The following is a 16,784-nucleotide window of genomic DNA, read 5'->3' as shown; positions in this document are numbered from 1 at the left end:
GGGATAGAGGTGACTCCCCCACCCCCCAGACACCTGGGCCCCCAGCAGGCCCAGAGCAATGCCAGCACTGTCCCCAATGCCCGGACACCTGGGTCCCCAACAGGCTCGGAGGCCAGCAGCGTTTATTGAGGCTGTTTTGGGGTGCTGGGGGGGTCCCTATTTCTGGGCCGGGATCATGTCGTCGATGGAGTGGTTCTGCTCCAGCTTCTTCTCCATCTCCACCATGAGCTTGACGCCGTCCACCACCATCTGCACCTGCTCCACCTCGGAGAAGCCCAGGCGGTCAGCGTTGGAGATGTCGAAGACGGAACCCACGGCCGCCGTGTCCACCCCGCCTGCGGGGACAGGTCACCGGCGTCACCCATGGGTGGCCCTGGCTTACCCCCCCATGTCCCCCTCCCCTGGTGGCCCCGTGGTTGGGGTCCTGCATGTCTCCTGTGGGTGCTGTGGCCAAGGTGGTCCCTGGTGTTCCTGGGTCTCCCCATGGACCATGTGGCCTCTGTGTCCCCATGTCCCCTGCAGCCTCCTGTGCTCTCCATGGCCCATTTGTCATCAGTGTCCAGCTGCCTCACCCATGTCCCCTTTGTGCTCTGTGGCCACCTGTGTCCCTTGTGTCATCTGTGGTCCCTGGACCCTCCTGGACCCCCCCCCCCATGTCCCCTATGTCTTCCATGGCCCATTTGTTCTTGGTGCCCACTTGTGTCCCCCATGTCCCTCCTGGGCCCATGTCCTCTCTATCCCCTGTGTCCCCACGTGTCCCCTGTCTCCATACTCACCCATGCCCCCTGTAACACCTCCATGTCCCCATGTTCCTGTAACCCACCTGTGTCCTCTCATATTCTCATACCCACCCATGTCCTTGCTGTGCCCCCCCCCACTGGCCCCATACCCACCTGTGTTCCCCTGTGACCTCATGTATCCCCATGTCCCCACCCGTGTCCCCACGCACCGGTGCCACGTTTCTGCAGCCGCAGGCGGCCCAACACCTCCTCGAATTTTGGGTGCTGGCTGAGCTTGGGCAGGCGCACGTGGACGCCACCACGCAGCCCCGTGCCCAGGTTCGAGGGGCAGGTCAGGATGTAGCCCAGGTGCTCGGTCCACATGAAGGGGTGCCCGGCCTTGCGGAATATCTCCTCGATCTGCAGGGGGACAGAGTGGGACATCATGGGACATCCAAGGGACGCCCTTGCGGGACCACCCGTGGGACCACCACCAACACCAGGGATCGCCCATGTACCCTTCAGGAACCCTCCTCCATGATCCAACCTGGAACCCTGCCATGATCCCTCCAGGAAATCCCCCTAAGATCCCTCCAGGACCAACCACCTCCCACCATGATCCCACCAGGGTCCCCCCCAGACCCAGCACCCCACGGTCCCTGCTGCCACCGCTGTCCCAAGTCCCCCTCCAGCTCCACCAGTCTGGGACCACCATGTTCCCAAGACCCGCTATGTTCTCCCATGTCCCCAATGCCTCTCTATGTCCCCAAGACCCCCCCCCCCAGGTCACCCCATAGCCCCTATGTCCCCCAAGCCCCATGTCCCCACCATGCCCCCCCCAAAGCCCCTCATGTATCCTTGTGCCCCCCAAGTCCCTTAGATCCCCAATGTCCTCCAAGTCACCCATGCCTGTCCCTCAATGTCCCCCATGTCTCCTATGTCTCCCAACGCCCCTGACCCTGATGTCCCCACCATACCCGTGTCCCCAAGACCCTCCATGTTTCCCCTGTCCCCCTGCGTCCCCAATGCCCCTCATGTCTCCCCCCCGACCCACCTTCTTGAGGCCAACGCAGAAGCGCCTGAACACCTCCTTCATGTTGCCACCCTTCTCCATGGAGATGACACGGAGGTGGTCCTCCTCATTCACCCACACCAGGAAGGTCTTGTTCTCGTTGTGCCTACGGGGGGGGGGGGGCACACTCAGCCCCCAGCCCCGGGGGGCCTGGGTGTCCAGCCACCTCCACCAAGCCCACAGCCTCACCCACAGTAAGACAAGCACGCAGGCGTCCAGGCACCCTCAGGTGTCCCACCAGGATGGTCACCAGCGATGAGGTGTCCCCTTGCATGGACCACCCCGCCATGGGACCCAGGTGTCCAGACACCCTCAGGTGTCCCACCAGGATGGACACCAGCAATGAGGTGTCCCCTTGCATGGACACCACCCTGCCGCGGGACCCAGGCGTCTGGGCACCCACCAGATGCCGCGGGCGTCGGGCCAGTCGCGGGCCATGCCCGAGGCGAGCAGCAGGGGCGACACGGGCTTGTCGAAGAGGAAGTGGTCGTCGATGAGCTGCTGCTGCTCCGCCTCCGTCATGGCCTTCAGCGGGTAGTAGCGGCCCTTAAACTCCCCCTCCAGGCTGTTCAGGGCTGCGAGGGGGCGGGGTCAGCGCCAGGCCACGCCCCCATCCACCCCCATAGGCCCCGCCCCCGCTGACCCCGCCTTCTCTGGGCCCCGCCCACACCATGAGGCATGTAGCTGCCCACCACACCTGCATCAACCACAGGCCACGCCCACATCGCATGCCCCGCCCACAACCCTTCACAGGCCACGCCCACACCCAACATCTCCAAGCCACGCCCATCATCCCTCTCCGTGCCACCCAACCCAGGCCACGCCCACATCACAGACCACACCCACATACACCCTAGGCTCCGCCTGCCTCCACTCAGCCCCGCCCAGTCTCAGAAAGCCACACCCACCCGCAGTCGTACGTGAGAAGCCACGCCCCCTATGCAAAAGAACCACCCTCAGGCCCCGCCCCCCTCTTCCTCCTGCCGCATCCAGCCCTGCCCTGCCCACCACCCAACCTGGCTCCGCTCACGGCCCTCCCCCTGCCCCGCCCTCCCTGGCGGCAAGTCCCGCCCTCCCCAGCAGCAAGCCCCGCCCCCGGCGGCAGGCCCCGCCCCCTCACCGGTGACGGACAGCTTCTCGATGGCGCGGCGCTCGCCCCGGCTGCAGTGGGGCGGCAGCGAGTAGCCCTTGATGCTGCGCCCGGTGCGCACCCGGCTGCTCAGCACGTACTTGGGGTCCAGGTCGTCCCCCCCCTGCGGGCACCCGTCAGCAGGGGGCCCAGGCGTCCGGGTCCCCTTAAACCCTCTGCAACCCCAGCAAGGACCCAGGCATCCGGGCACCCTGCCCCTCCCCACCCCTCAAACTCAGGAGGGACCCAGGCATCCGGATCCCCTTGACCTCCACGGACAGCCCCCCTGTCTCCACTCCCACCAGCCAGGATGGGCCCAGGTGTCCGGTGCCCCTCCCCCCTCCCCCGGGGGGCCCCGGCATCCGGCACCTTGAGGTTCTCGTGGTTGAGGTCGGTGCGGTGCTTGTCGGTGGGCTTATAGCCGCCGTGGCGGTCCTGGATGACAGGGTCGAAGAGCTCCTTGAAGACCTCGTAGGACTCCTCGTCCCCGGCCACGCAGCCCACCGTCATGATGAACGGGTGCCCTGCGGATCACCCCCCACCGTCACCAGTCACCCCACTGCCGCTGGCACCAGGCACCCACTGCGACAGCACTGGACAGTGGGGATCCCAGGGATGGTCGAGGGGACACCAGGGCTGGTCGAGGGGCTCCTGGGGACACTAAGGCTGGCTGAGGGGACACCAGGACTGGTCAAAGGGACACCAGGGCTGGTCGAGGGGCTCCTGGGGACACCAAGGCTGGCCGAGGGGACACCAGGGCTGGTCAAGGGGACACCAGGGCTGGTCGAGGGGCTCCTGGGGACACTGAGGCTGGCCGAGGGGACACCAGGGCTGGTCAAGGGGACACCAGGGCTGGTCAAGGGGCTTCTGGGGACATTGAGGCTGGCCGAGGGGACACCAGGACTGGTCAAAGCGACACCAGGGCTGGTCGAGGGGCTCCTGGGGACACCAAGACTGGCTGAGGGGACACCAGGGCTGGTCAAGGGGACACTGAGGCTGGTTGAGGGGTTTCTGGAGACACCAGGACTGGTCAAGAGGCTCTGGAGACAGCAGAGTTAGTCGAGGGGCTCCTGGGGACATCAGGGCTGGCCGAGGGGACGGTGGGGACAGCTGAGCTGGTTGGGGGGCTGAGGGGACCCTGGGGACCCCGGTGCCCACCAGGGTTGTCAACGCCAGTCTGGATGACGTCGTCGAGGGTGAAGCCACTGGGCGTCTCCTTGTCGCGCAGGCGCTGGTAGAGGGCGAGTGTCAGCACCTTGGCCATGTGGTTGTTGTGCTTGGAGAGGTCGGGGAACTCCTCCTCCGCTGAGAACTTCAGCTTGTGCTTGTTGTGGGTGCTGCTGAAGGGCATGGTGGCGGCGGGCCTGCGGGCACCGGCACCGGCGTCATGTGCTGCCGCAGGACATGGCATGGGCCACGGCATGGGCATGGGGAAAGGCTTGAAACATGGGCATGGCACACGGCATGGCATGGGACACAGGCGTTGGGTATGGCATGGGACACGGGCATGGGACATGACAGGGCACTGGGCACAGTATAGGACATGGCATGGGGCACAGCATGGCACTGGGCACAGCATGGCACTGGGCACAGCCATCAGGGCCAGGGGCTGGACATGGCACGACGTGGCACGGGGGACACGGTACGGTGTCACAGCACGGGACACAGGCATGGAACATGACATGACATTGGGCACAGTATGGGACATGGCATGGGACACACCATGGCACTGGGCACGGCCATCAGGGCCAGGGGCTGGACATGGCACGACGTGGCACGGGGGACACGGTACGGTGTCACAGCACTGCCCAGGTATGGCAAAGAGGTGCTGCACAAGCATGGGGGACACAGGTGCCATGGCATGGGCACAAGGCATGGGGGGACACAGCAGGGACATGGGTGCCATGGCACAGGGACACAGTATAGGCAAGGGAGTGACAAAGGACGTGGCACAAGTACAGAGGACATGGCACAGGGGACATAGGGGATATGGCACAGAGGACATGGCACAGGGGACATAGGGGGCATAGGGGACATGGGGGGCATGGCACACGGGATACAGGAGACATGGGGGGACACAGCATGGGGGACACAGCAGACAGAGGGGACATGGAGGACATGGCGTGGGGGACACAGGGGACATAGAGGACATAGTATGAACACAGAAGACACAGGGGACACAGGCGATACGGCCCAGAGGACATGGCGTGGACACAGAGGACACAAGGGACACGACATGGGGGACACAGCATGGACAGAGGAGACACGGGGGACACGGGCATGAGGGACACAGGGGACACGGAGGACATGGCCTAGGGGACATGGTGTGGTCACAGGGGACACAAAGGACACCGGGGTGGGGTGGGGGGGCGCCAGCCCAGCGCAGGCTCGGGCCGGGCGGGCACTAGGACCCCGGGGGCGGGGCGTCGACGGGCGTGTCCCGGAGGGGCGGGGCCTCTCCGGGGGGCGGGGCCTAGGCCAGCCGGCAGGTGCCGGCCGGGGCCGGGCTATATTTGGCCGGGCCGAGCCGGGGGCTATTTATAGCCCCTAAAGGACTCCGGGAGCCGAACCGGGGCGGGGGGGGGGGCACCGGTACCGGCCCCGCCGGAGCCGGAGCCGGAGCCGGAGCCGGAGCCGGAGCCGGAGCCGGAGCCGGAGCCGGAGCCGGAGCCGGAGCCGGTGCAGCCTGGCCCGGTGCCGGTTCGGTGCCCGGGAGGGTCGCACCCGGTTCGGTTCAGCACCGGCGGGGTCCAATCCGGCCGGTACCGGAGGGGTCCGGTCCGGTCCGGGCAGACCCGGCTCGGTTCAGCACCGGCGGGGTCCAATCCGGCCGGTACCGGAGGGGTCCGGTCCGGTCCGGGCAGACCCGGCTCGGTTCAGCACCGGCGGGGTCCAATCCGGCCGGTACCGGAGGGGTCCGGTCCGGTCCGGGCAGACCCGGCTCGGTTCAGCACCGGCGGGGGTGCAATCCGGCCGGTACCGGAGGGGTCCGGTTCGGCCAGACCCGGCTCGGTTCGGCACCGGCGGGGTCGGACCCGGCTCGGGTCGATACCGGAGGGCTCCGGCCCGGTTCGGTTCAGCACCGGAGAGGTCCGGTGCCGGTACCGGTGCCGGTGCCGCGGGGTTACCTGAGCGGCGCGGACGAACGGGTCGGGTCGGGTCGGGTCGGGTCGGGTCGGGTCGGAGGGGTCGGACCGGCAGCGGCGGCGGCGGCGGGGAGCGGGGCCGGGCACCGGCCTTTATAGCCCCGAGGCCGCGCCGCCCCCCCGCCTCGGCCCGCCCCCGGGGGGTACCGGGGGGTCCGGGGCCACCGGAGGGTCCGGGGCACCGGGGTGGTCCAGGAAACGGGGGAGGTCCCGGAGCACCAGGGGGTCCGGCACATCGGGGGGTCCCGGGACACCGGGGGGTACCGGGGGGGGCCGGTACCACCCGCCACTGGGTTACATCGAGCTGGACCGGGCGGGGGGGGGGGGGCAAAACCGGGACTAGGGAGGTAAAGCTGGGACGAGGGTCGGGGGGGGAAAACCGACCCCAGGGGGTTAAAACCAGGACCGGGGGGTGCAAAACCAAACCCGGGGTTTGGGGAGGGTAAAACTGAGCCTAGGGGGCAAAACCAAGACCAAGGGGCGGAACCAAGACCAGGGGGGTAAAACCAGGCCCAGGGAGGGCAGAAGGGCCCCAGGCAGCCCCGGTGCGATGGGCCCGGCCTCACCGGGACCCTCCAGGCCCCCCCTGCACCGAGCGGGTCAGGCCTCAGCGGCGGCGGGTGGCCAGCGGGCACCCTGCCCGGCAGCTGCCCGGCCCTGAAATACGGCCGCGAGGTGGGGCCGGGCGCTGGGCCAGCCAGGCGCCCGCTGCGTCCGGCCCTCGCACGCGCGCCCTTGCACGGCGCCCTGTGCCTTCCATGGGTGTCCTGTGCCTTGCATGGGTGCCCTGCACCCTACATGGGCACCCTGCACCTTGCATGGGCGTCCTGCACCCCACATGGGCAGCTTGCACCCTACATGGGCACCCTGAGCCTTGCATGGGCGTCCTGCACCCCACATGGGTGTCCTGCACCCCACATGGGCACCCTGTGCTTTGCATGGGCACCCTGCACCTTGCATGGGTGTCCTGCACCCTACATGGGCACCCTGTGCCTTGCATGGGTGTCCTGCACCTTGCATGGGTGTCCTGCACCCCACATGGGCACCCTCTGCTTTGCATGGGTGTCCTGCACCTTGCATGGGTGTCCTGCACCCCACATGGGCAGCTTGCACCCTACATGGGCACCCTGTGCCTTGCATGGGTGTCCTGCACCCCACATGGGTGTCCTGCACCCCACATGGGCACCCTGTGCCTTGCATGGGTGTCCTGCACCCCACATGGGCACCCTCTGCTTTGCATGGGTGTCCTGCACCTTGCATGGGTGTCCTGCACCCCACATGGGCAGCTTGCACCCTACATGGGCACCCTGAGCCTTGCATGGGCGTCCTGCACCCCACATGGGTGTCCTGCACCCCACATGGGCACCCTGTGCTTTGCATGGGCACCCTGCACCTTGCATGGGTGTCCTGCACCCCACATGGGCACCCTGTGCCTTGCATGGGTGTCCTGCACCTTGCATGGGCGTCCTGCACCCCACATGGGTGTCCTGCACCCCACATGGGCACCCTGTGCTTTGCATGGGCACCCTGCACCTTGCATGGGTGTCCTGCACCCCACATGGGCACCCTGTGCCTTGCATGGGTGTCCTGCACCTTGCATGGGTGTCCTGCACCCCACATGGGCACCCTCTGCTTTGCATGGGTGTCCTGCACCTTGCATGGGTGTCCTGCACCCCACATGGGCAGCTTGCACCCTACATGGGCACCCTGTGCCTTGCATGGGTGTCCTGCACCCCACATGGGTGTCCTGCACCCCACATGGGCACCCTGTGCTTTGCATGGGCACCCTGCACCTTGCATGGGTGTCCTGCACCCCACATGGGCACCCTGTGCCTTGCATGGGTGTCCTGCACCTTGCATGGGTGTTCTGCACCCCACATGGGCACCCTGCGCCTTGCATGGGCACCCTGCACCTTGCACAGGTGTCCTGCACCCCACATGGGCACCCTGTGCCTTGCATGGGTGTTCTGCACCCTACATGGGCACCCTGCACCTTGCACAGGTGTCCTACACCCTGCATGGACACCCTGTGCCTTACATGGGTGTCCTGCACCTTGAGTGGGTGTTCTGCACCCAACATGGGCACCCTGCACCTTTCATAGGTGTCCTGCACCTTGCATGGGCACCCTGCACCTTGCGTGGGCACCCGGCACCCTGCACAGGGCTCGCTGTTCCACCTCCCGCACCCCGGTCCTTGCCCGCTGCGCCCCCTCCTCGCACACGCGGATGTGGGTGCGGGACGGGGAGAGGGTGGAGGGAGGGCGGGATGGAGAGAGGAAATGGAGGGAGAGAGAAGGGAAAGGAGAGAGGGCCGGGCAGAGCGTGGGAGGGATGGCGAGAGGGAGGGAGGAGAAGAGATGGCAGGAGGAGATGGAGGAAGAGAGGAAGGGATGGAGGGAGGAAGGGAGAGGGACGGAGGCAGGGAGAGAGGGATGGTGGGACGGATGAGGGAGCAGCGGAGGGGTAGAGGAGATGGAGGGAGGTGTAGGAGGGAGGGAGAAGGATGGCAGGAGGTGGCGGTGGATGAGAGGGATGGGTGGCGTGATGAAAAGAGGATGGAGGGATGGAGAGAGAGATGGAGGGATGAACAGAGAGGCTAGAGGGAGAGAGGGATGGAGAGATGGAGGAGGGATGGAGAGATGGATGAACAGAGAGGATAGAGGGAGAGAGGGATGGGGAGATGGAAGGAGGGATGGAGAGATGGAGGAGGGATGGAGAGATGGATGAACAGAGAGGATAGAGGGAGAGAGGGATGGGGAGATGGAAGGAGGGATGGAGAGATGGAGGAGGGATGGAGAGATGGATGAACAGAGAGGATAGAGGGAGAGAGGGATGGGGAGATGGAAGGAGGGATGGAGGAACGGTGGCGGGAGAGGGGAGATGGAGGCAGGGATAGATGGAGAGAGGGATGGAGAGAGAGGGGGAGACCCAGGTGAGGAGAGGCCGGCCACAAGGGTCTCCCCCCTCACCTCCCCCAGCGCCAGGTCCACGGGTGCCCCTTGGGGACACGGTGGCACCCCCGTCCCCAGGCCGGGGAGGCCACCGGTGGGTGGCACAAGCCATCCCCACGCCCAAAATAGCCGCGGAGGGTGCCAGCAGCGCCCCGTCCCCCATGTCACCCACACCCCCAGGGCGTGGGGTCCCTGCTGTGGGTGCTGGGTTGGGGGGGGAGGTCAGGGTGCTGGGGACACCCAGCGGGTGCCGTGACCCTGGGGAAGGATCCGCTGGATCAGGGCAATTCTAGCCGGGGACGAGCCTCCCCCCCCCTCCCCACCCGGTATTTTTAGGCCGGGTCCGGTTACCCGCGGGGATCCGGTGTCGGGCCGGGCGGTGGGGCGGGGGGGAAGCGGGTGCTGGGGACCCCCACGGGGGGACCGGGAGGGCCAGGCGGCGGGGACACTGTGAGGGCACCCACCACCCCGCATGGGGCCCTGCGGGGGAAACCGAGGCAGGGAGTGGGGTACCCCCCGCCGGGTGGCCCCAGGCACCCAGGGGTGGGCGAGCCCCCCTCCCCGTGCTATGGTGGGGGGGGATGTTGGGCTGTGGGTGCCCCCCCAGGCAGGGCAGGGCACCTGCACCCATGGCAGGGTGGGGGGGGTGAGGGACACCTCGGTACCCCCGGAGTGTACGTGGGGGGGCTGTCTGGGTGTCCCCAGGGTGTGTATGGGGGGGTCTAGGTGACGCCAGAATGGGCATGGGGGGGCCTGGAACCCCCACAGGGTGGGTATGGGGAGGTCTGGGTGACCCCAGGGTGGGCACGGGGGGGTCTGGAGCTCCCCAGGGTGGGTATGGGTGACCCCAGGGTGGGCATTGGGAAGTCCTGCAGCCCCCCAGGGTGGGTATGGGGGGGTCTGGGTGCCCCTGGGGTGGGCGGGGGGGGTCCAGAGCCCCCCAAGGTGGGTATGGGGGGGGTCTGGGTGCCCCTGAAGTGGGCAGGGGGTGGTCTGGAGCCCCCCAGGGTGGGTATGGGGGGGTCTGGGTGCCCCTGGGGTGGGCGGGGGGGGGTCCGGAGCCCCCCAGGGTGGGACGGGGGTGCCAATAGGGTGCCCCATAGCACTGGGGGGGTCCCCTTGTCCTTGGGGTGCCCCCTAACCCCGGCGGTGCCCCCCCCTCTCCCGGGGCCGCCTCAGGGCGCCCCCCGCTCCCGCTGAGGCGGCCCAAGATGGCGGCGGCGGGGGCGGCGCGCGGGGCATTGTGGGGCGGCGGCGGCCGCAGGTGAGCGGCGGTGGCCGAGGGGCGGGAGGGGGGGGAGGCGGCGATGCCGGAGCCCGGCGGCAGGTGCGTACGGGCGGCCGGTTCGAGCCGGGGCCGCCGGTTTCGCTCCCGGGGGGGGGGTGGGGAGGGAAGATACCGGTTTTGAAGGTGGGAGGGGGTGTCCGGTTTTGGGGGAAGAGGTGTGTGTGTGTGTGGGGGGGGTCCGGTCCGGGAGCGGGTTGGGGGGGGGGGCGTCGGGCTCTCCCGCTCCCGGTGCGCTGCGCTGGCTCGGCCCGAGCCGACCGGGGGGCTCCGCCCGGTGCCGCCACCGCCGGTGGGGCCGGGCCGGGGGGCGCGCGCGGGGCGGGGCGGGGCGGGGCGGGGCGGGGGGACCCACGGCGCATGCGCGCGGGAGGGGCGGGGGGCTGTGGATGGTCGCGTGCGCATGCGCGCGGGGGGGGCCGGGAGGGGGGGCCGGGGAGGGGCGCGTGCGCATGCGCACGACTGCGAAGGGAGGGGGGCGCGCGTGCAAGGGGGATGGGCGCGTGTGCGCATGCGCTTGCCGGGGGTGGGGCGGGGCGCGTGCACGGGAGGGGGCGCGTGCACGCGGGCGTGCAAGGGTGCGCAAAAGGTGGGGGCGGGTGTGATCACCGGTGTGCAAGAAGGGGGGGGTTGCGTTTGCACGCGCACACACGTGCAAAGTGGGGGGGGGGCACACGCATGTGCCTCTGCCCACAAAGCCCGGGTGTGTGGGCCCGTGGGCGTGCGAAGCTGGGTTGTGCGTGCAAAGCCCAGTCGTACAGGCACATGCGCGTGCAAAGCCTGGTGGCGTGCACGTGCGAGTGCAAAGCCCGGTTTTAGTGCGCGTGCACCATTGCAAAACCAGGTGGGGCATGCACGCGTGAGTGCAAAGGCAGGTTGTGTGTGCAAAGCCCAGTTGTGCACGCCCGGGCGTGTGATTGTGTGTGCAAAGCTAGCTTGTGTGCACACATGCGAATGCAAAGTCGAGGTTTTGTGTGCACGCACAAGTGCAACATGGGTGACACAAAGCCGGGTTTGTGCAAAGCCCCGGGCGAGGGCTGAGAGTATGCACGCGAGCGTGCAAGCCTGGAGATGGTGCCAGGCCAGGTGGCTGGGCTGGGGGAGGGGGGCATTGCGCGTGCACATACGTGTGCAAAACCAGGCTGCACGTGTGGGCCAAGGTGGGCGCACGTGAGCTGGGGCGTGGGTGCACGAGGCCTTTGCACGTGGCGCCCGTGGGCGAGCGTGGGCACGCTGGCCGCATCACCCGGGCAGAGCCGCCCCGGGGCACCGCACCCCTGCTGGGTGCAGGCTCCTCTGCCCGGCTCTGGCACCCGTGCCTGCACCCGTGCAAGATATCCATGGCTGGCTCTGGCACCCGTGCATCCAGGGCCAGCACCCATGTCTGCCTCCAGCACCCGTGCATGACACCCGTGCATGACACCCATGCCCACCTCTGGCATCCGTGCATGTCACCTGTGCATGTCACCCATGCCCACCTCTGGCACCCGTGCCCGGCACCCGTGCATGGCACCCATGCCTGCTTCTGACACGCATGCATGGCACCCTTGCCCAGCTCCAGCACCCGTGCCCAGCACCCATGCCTGACCCCCGTGCCCACCTCTGGCACCTGTGCCCAGCACCCATAAGAGACATCCATGCCTGGCTTCGGCACCCGTGCATGGGATCCAAGCCCAGCACCCATACCCGCCTACAGCACCCGTGCCTGACACCCATGCCCACCACTGGCACCTGTGCATGGCACCCATGCCCAGCACCCATGCGTGACATCCATGCCTGGCTCTGACACCTGTGCATGGCACCCATGGATGTCACCCGTGCATGGCACCCATGCATGACACCCATGCATGACGCCTGTGCCCAAAAGCAGCACCCATGCCCAGCCCGGCCACCCGTGCCCATCTCAGCACCCATCCCTGCAGCGCGGTGACCCCCTCCCACCCCTCCGCTCCCGCAGGCTCGACAGCCCCATGGCAGCACCCGGCGGGGACCCGGCGGGCCGCCCGGCACCCGACGCCCTGGTGACGGGCACCCGGCAGGTGGTGAAGGGGCTGGAGGCGCTGCGCACCGAGAGCCGCCAGCTGCTGCGGGTGCTGGAGCCGGGGGCACCCTGCGACACCCCGGAGCTGCTGGCCGAGAAGCGGGAGCTGGCGCGGCGCTCGCTTGACGGCATCGAGCTGGGCCTGGACGAAGCGGAGGTACGCGGCGGGCGGGTGGGTGCTGGGTGGGTGTTAGGTGCTAGAGGTGGGCTGCTGGGACGGCGCTGGCTGCTGGAGCCAGGGTGGGTGCCGGAGCCAGAGCTGGGTGCTAGAGCTGGGACAGGTGCTGGAGTTGGATGCTAGAGCTGGATACCGGAGCTGGGATGGGTGCTGGGTACTAGAGCTGAGTGCTGGGTGCTAGAGTTGGGTGCTGGAGCTGGGATGGGTGCTGGGTACCAGAGCTGGGTGCTAGAGCTGGGATGGGTGCTGGGTACCAGAGCTGGGTGCTAGAGTCAAGTGCTGGAGCTGGGATGGGTGCTAGAGCCAAGTGGTGGGTGCTAGAGCCAAGTGCTGGAGCTGGGATGGGTGCTGGGTACCAGAGCTGGGTGCTAGAGCTGGGATGGGTGCGGGGTACCAGAGCTGGGTGCTAGAGCCAAGTGCTAGAGCTGGGATGGGTGCTGGGTACCAGAGCTGGGTGCTAGAGCCAAGTGCTAGAGCTGGGATGGGTGCTGGGTACCAGAGCTGGGTGCTAGAGCCAAGTGCTGGAGCTGAGATGGGTGCTAGAGCCGAGTGGTGGGTGCTAGAGCTGGGCACTGGAGCTGGGATGGGTACTGGGTACCAGAGCTGGGTGCTAGAGCTGGGATGGGTGCTAGAGCCAGAGCTGGGTGCTAGATCCAAGTGCTGGGTGCTAGAGCTGGGATGGATGCTGGGTGCTACAGCTAGGTGCTGGGTGCTAGAGCCAGGTGCTGGAGCCTGGATGGGTGCTGGAGCCAGAGCTGGGTGCTAGAGCAGGTGCCAGGTGCCCCATCCGTGCCCGACACCCTCCCTCTGCCCCCAGCTGCTGCTGGGGCTGTGGGCGCACGTCGGGGCGCTGGAGGCCGAGCGGCAGCGGCTGCGGGCGCAGGCCACCCGCCTGGCCCAGGAGAACCTGTGGCTGCAGGAGGAGCTGGCGGGTGCCCGGTCCCGGCTCGGGTGCAGCCAGGAGGCCGTTGCCCGCCTCCAGGAGGACACCCGGCGCCTGGAGCTTGCCGGCCGCCCCCGGCGCCCCTCATTGCCCCGTGACGCTGATCGCAAGGACAGCCTGGCCTCGCTCTTCGGCGGTGACGAGGACGAGCAGGACGAAGGTAGGGAGGTGCCCGGGGTCCCATCCTTCTCCATGGCTGTGTCCTTCCTCATGCCCGGCTCTATGTCCTTCCACATGGCCATGACCATGACCATCTCCATGACCATGCCCAGCTCCGTGTCCTCCTTCATGGCCATGTCCATCTCTGCGTCCTTCTCCATGGCCGTATCCAGCTCCATATTCTCCATGGCAGTGCCTAGCTCCATGGCCAGCTCCATGTCCTTCTCCATGGCTGTGTCCAGCTCCATATCCTTCTCCATGGCCATATCCAGCTCCATATCCTTCTCCATGGCCATACCAAGCTCCATGCCCAACATCCATGTCCTTCTCCATGGCCATACCAAGCTCTATGCCCAGCTCCATGTCCTCCATGGCCATGCCAGCTCCATGTTCTCCTCCTCGGCCATGCTGGGCTCCGACACCACTGTTCCCTCAGGGCCCCCGGCCTCGGTGGCGGCGGTGGCACCCAGCGGCTACGAGATCCCGGCGCGGCTGCGCACCCTGCACAACCTGGTGATCCAGTACGCGGCGCAGGGCCGCTACGAGGTGGCCGTGCCCCTCTGCAAGCAGGCGCTCGAGGACCTGGAGAAGAGCTCGGGCCACCGCCATCCCGACGTGGCCACCTTGCTCAACATCCTCGCCCTGGTGTACAGGTGAGGGCCAGGCAGGCGATGGGTACTGGTGGCATGGTGGGTGCCGGGCCGGCACCCCTCGCCCACCCCTCGCCCGCCGGCCCGCTGCAGGGACCAGAACAAGTACAAGGAGGCCACGGACCTGCTCAATGACGCTCTGGGCATCCGGGAGCAGACGCTGGGCGCCGAGCACCCAGCCGTGAGTGGGGTCCTGCACCCCCTTGGGGTGTCCTGGGAAGGGGATAGGGTTTGATGTCACCCATTGGGGGGCCTAGGGAGGGGACAAGTTCCTGTCCCCTGAGGGTGGCAGGTGGATGACTGGGGGGGGGGGGTGTCTGTGTCCCACTGTCCCCGAGGGAGCCTGGGGGTCTGTGACCCCAAGGTGCTGGTTCCTGGGCGGGGGGGGGGGGGAGGTCCATGTCCCCCAGGGTGACCAGGGGGGTTCCTGGGCAGTCCGTGTCCCTAGGGTGTCAATGGTGGTCCGTGTCCTCAGGATGTCCAAGGGTTTCTCAGGGGTTGTCCATGTCCCCGGGGTGCTGGTGCCTGGGGGAGGGGGTACCTGGGGGGGGGGGGGGGATGGGTCCCATCCTGCCCCTGTCCCCGCAGGTTGCGGCGACACTGAACAACCTGGCGGTGCTGTACGGCAAGCGGGGCCGCTTCCGGGAGGCCGAGCCGCTGTGCAAGCGGGCGCTGGAGATCCGTGAGAAGGTCCCATGGGTGCTGCGGGGATGGCGTGGGCACCCTACGGGGATGGCCACCCCATGGGCATGGCCACCCTGTGGGGTGGCTCTGGCACAGCCATTGAGCTCTAGCACCCCACCTGTCCCAGCCCCATGCCTGCCCTGCTGCACACCAGCCCCATGCCCACCAGGTGTTGGGTGCAGAGCACCCATAACTACCTCTCCTGGCCCCCCCAGGAGCTGAACACCCATACCCACCTCTCCTCACCCTTAGGTGGTGGGTGCAGAGCACCCATAACTACCTCTTCTGGCCCCCCAGGAGCTGAACACCCATACCCACCTCTCCTCACCCTTAGGTGGTGGGTGCAAAACACCCATAACTACCTCTCCTGGCCCCCAGGAGCTGAGCACCCATACCCACCTCTCCTCACCCTTAGGTGGTGGGTGCAAAGCACCCATAACCCCTTTCTTTTGCCTCCTCCCCCCCAGGTGCTGGGTGCGGAGCACCCTGATGTGGCAAAGCAGCTCAACAACCTGGCGCTGCTCTGCCAGAACCAGGGCAAGTTTGGCGAGGTGGAGGGCTACTACGGGCGGGCACTGCGCATCTACGAGCGGCGCCTGGGCCCCCGCGACCCCACCGTGGCCAAGACCAAGACCAACCTGGTAGGGTCCCATGGCACCCTGGGGAGACGCCCCGTGGCAGCCATGGGTGCCTGCTGATGCCCACTCTTCCCCTGCCCCCCAGGCCTCCTCCTACCTCAAGCAGGGCAAGTACAAGGAGGCCGAGGCCCTCTACAAGGAGATCCTGAGCTCACACGAGCTGGGTGCCCAGGGTGAGCCGCAGGGGGGGGGCACCCGTGGGTGCTGCACCAGGTTGGGGGGGGTCAGGGAACATGGGTGACCCTGAGCATGGGGTGCAAGGGACCATGGGTGACCCTGGCCATGGGTGACCCTGAGCATGGGGTGCAAGGGGACATGGGTGACCCTAGGTATGGGGGTGATGGGGAGGAGGGAGCCACCCTGGCTATGGGGTGCAGGGGGACATGGGTGGCATGGGGCAGGGGGAGCCACGTGTCCCACTCTTGACCCCTCTCTCTGCCCAGGTGACTCCGGCCAGGCCAGCATCGCCTCTCCAAGCAGGGTAAGTTGCCTGGGGGGGGGGGGTCCCAGAGCACCCTGGGGACCCAGATGGGGTGGGGGGACCCTGCCTGGTTCCCAGGACACCCCAGGTACCCAGACACCTTCCCCGGCTCCCCCCCCAGGCACCCAAGGGTGCCCTGCAGCGGAGCAGCTCCTTCTCCAAGCTGCGGGAGTCCATCCGGCGCGGAAGCGAGAAGCTGGTGTCGCGGCTCCGAGGGGAGGGTGCCCGCGGTGCTGCCCCCAAACCCGGGTAAGGCGGCTCCGGGCATCCCAGGGTGGTGGCTCAGGCACCCTAGGGTGCCCCGGAGCCGGGTGCCAAGTGTCTTCTCCTTCCCATCCCGGCAGGCTCAAGCGTGCCAGCTCCCTCAACGTGCTGCACATGGGCGAGCACCCGGCAGCTCCGGTCCCCGAGCAGCCCCTGCCCGAGACTCGCACCCTCAGCGCCAGCACCCATGACCTTGCACACGATGGCTGAGCTGGCGCCGGCACCCGCGTGGCGGGAGCCCCCCCTCCGTCCATCAGTCCGTCCATCTGCCCGTCTGTCCGCCCGTGGCGAGCAGCCACCTTTGGGCTTGGAAACAGAGCCGGCTGTGGGCACCCATGTTGCGCACCCTTGGGTGCCGCGGCCGAGGCTCCGCATTTATCGTATTTAGAGGCTGTAGCAGGGACCTGGGTGTTGCAGTGGGGAATAAAGGGCAGAGATGCAGCA

At 67.7% G+C, this 16,784-nt stretch overlaps 2 protein-coding genes across 3 annotated transcripts; one reads left to right on the top strand and one right to left on the bottom strand.

The window, feature by feature from the left end:
• Positions 1-100: 100 nt before the first annotated feature.
• Positions 101-6,125, bottom strand: CKM (creatine kinase, M-type). Its single transcript, XM_068910412.1, has 8 exons — positions 6,049-6,125; positions 4,079-4,284; positions 3,290-3,444; positions 2,912-3,044; positions 2,195-2,366; positions 1,774-1,897; positions 950-1,139; positions 101-335 (listed from the first exon to the last, which is right to left on the bottom strand). The coding sequence occupies exons 2-8, from the start codon at positions 4,269-4,271 to the stop codon at positions 157-159; spliced, it is 1,146 nt and encodes a 381-aa protein (XP_068766513.1). The 5' UTR covers positions 4,272-4,284; positions 6,049-6,125; the 3' UTR covers positions 101-156.
• Positions 6,126-10,260: 4,135 nt separating this feature from the next.
• Positions 10,261-16,781, top strand: KLC3 (kinesin light chain 3). Of its 2 annotated transcripts, none has more exons than XM_068909692.1 (11): positions 10,261-10,281; positions 12,260-12,500; positions 13,339-13,624; positions 14,060-14,276; positions 14,367-14,454; positions 14,862-14,963; positions 15,425-15,598; positions 15,681-15,768; positions 16,039-16,076; positions 16,198-16,325; positions 16,421-16,781. In XM_068909692.1, the coding sequence occupies exons 2-11, from the start codon at positions 12,273-12,275 to the stop codon at positions 16,548-16,550; spliced, it is 1,479 nt and encodes a 492-aa protein (XP_068765793.1). In that variant the 5' UTR covers positions 10,261-10,281; positions 12,260-12,272; the 3' UTR covers positions 16,551-16,781. The 2 variants fall into 2 exon arrangements, with proteins under 2 accessions (XP_068765793.1, XP_068765792.1); XM_068909691.1 differs by lacking the exon at positions 10,261-10,281 and adding an exon at positions 10,315-10,344.
• Positions 16,782-16,784: the final 3 nt, after the last annotated feature.

This window comes from Struthio camelus, chromosome 16, assembly GCF_040807025.1.
Source record: "Struthio camelus isolate bStrCam1 chromosome 16, bStrCam1.hap1, whole genome shotgun sequence".
In the NCBI taxonomy this organism is placed as follows: Eukaryota; Metazoa; Chordata; class Aves; order Struthioniformes; family Struthionidae; genus Struthio; species Struthio camelus.
The sequence above is the reverse complement of the archived record's forward strand: the minus strand, read 5'-3'. Positions and strand labels throughout refer to the sequence as shown.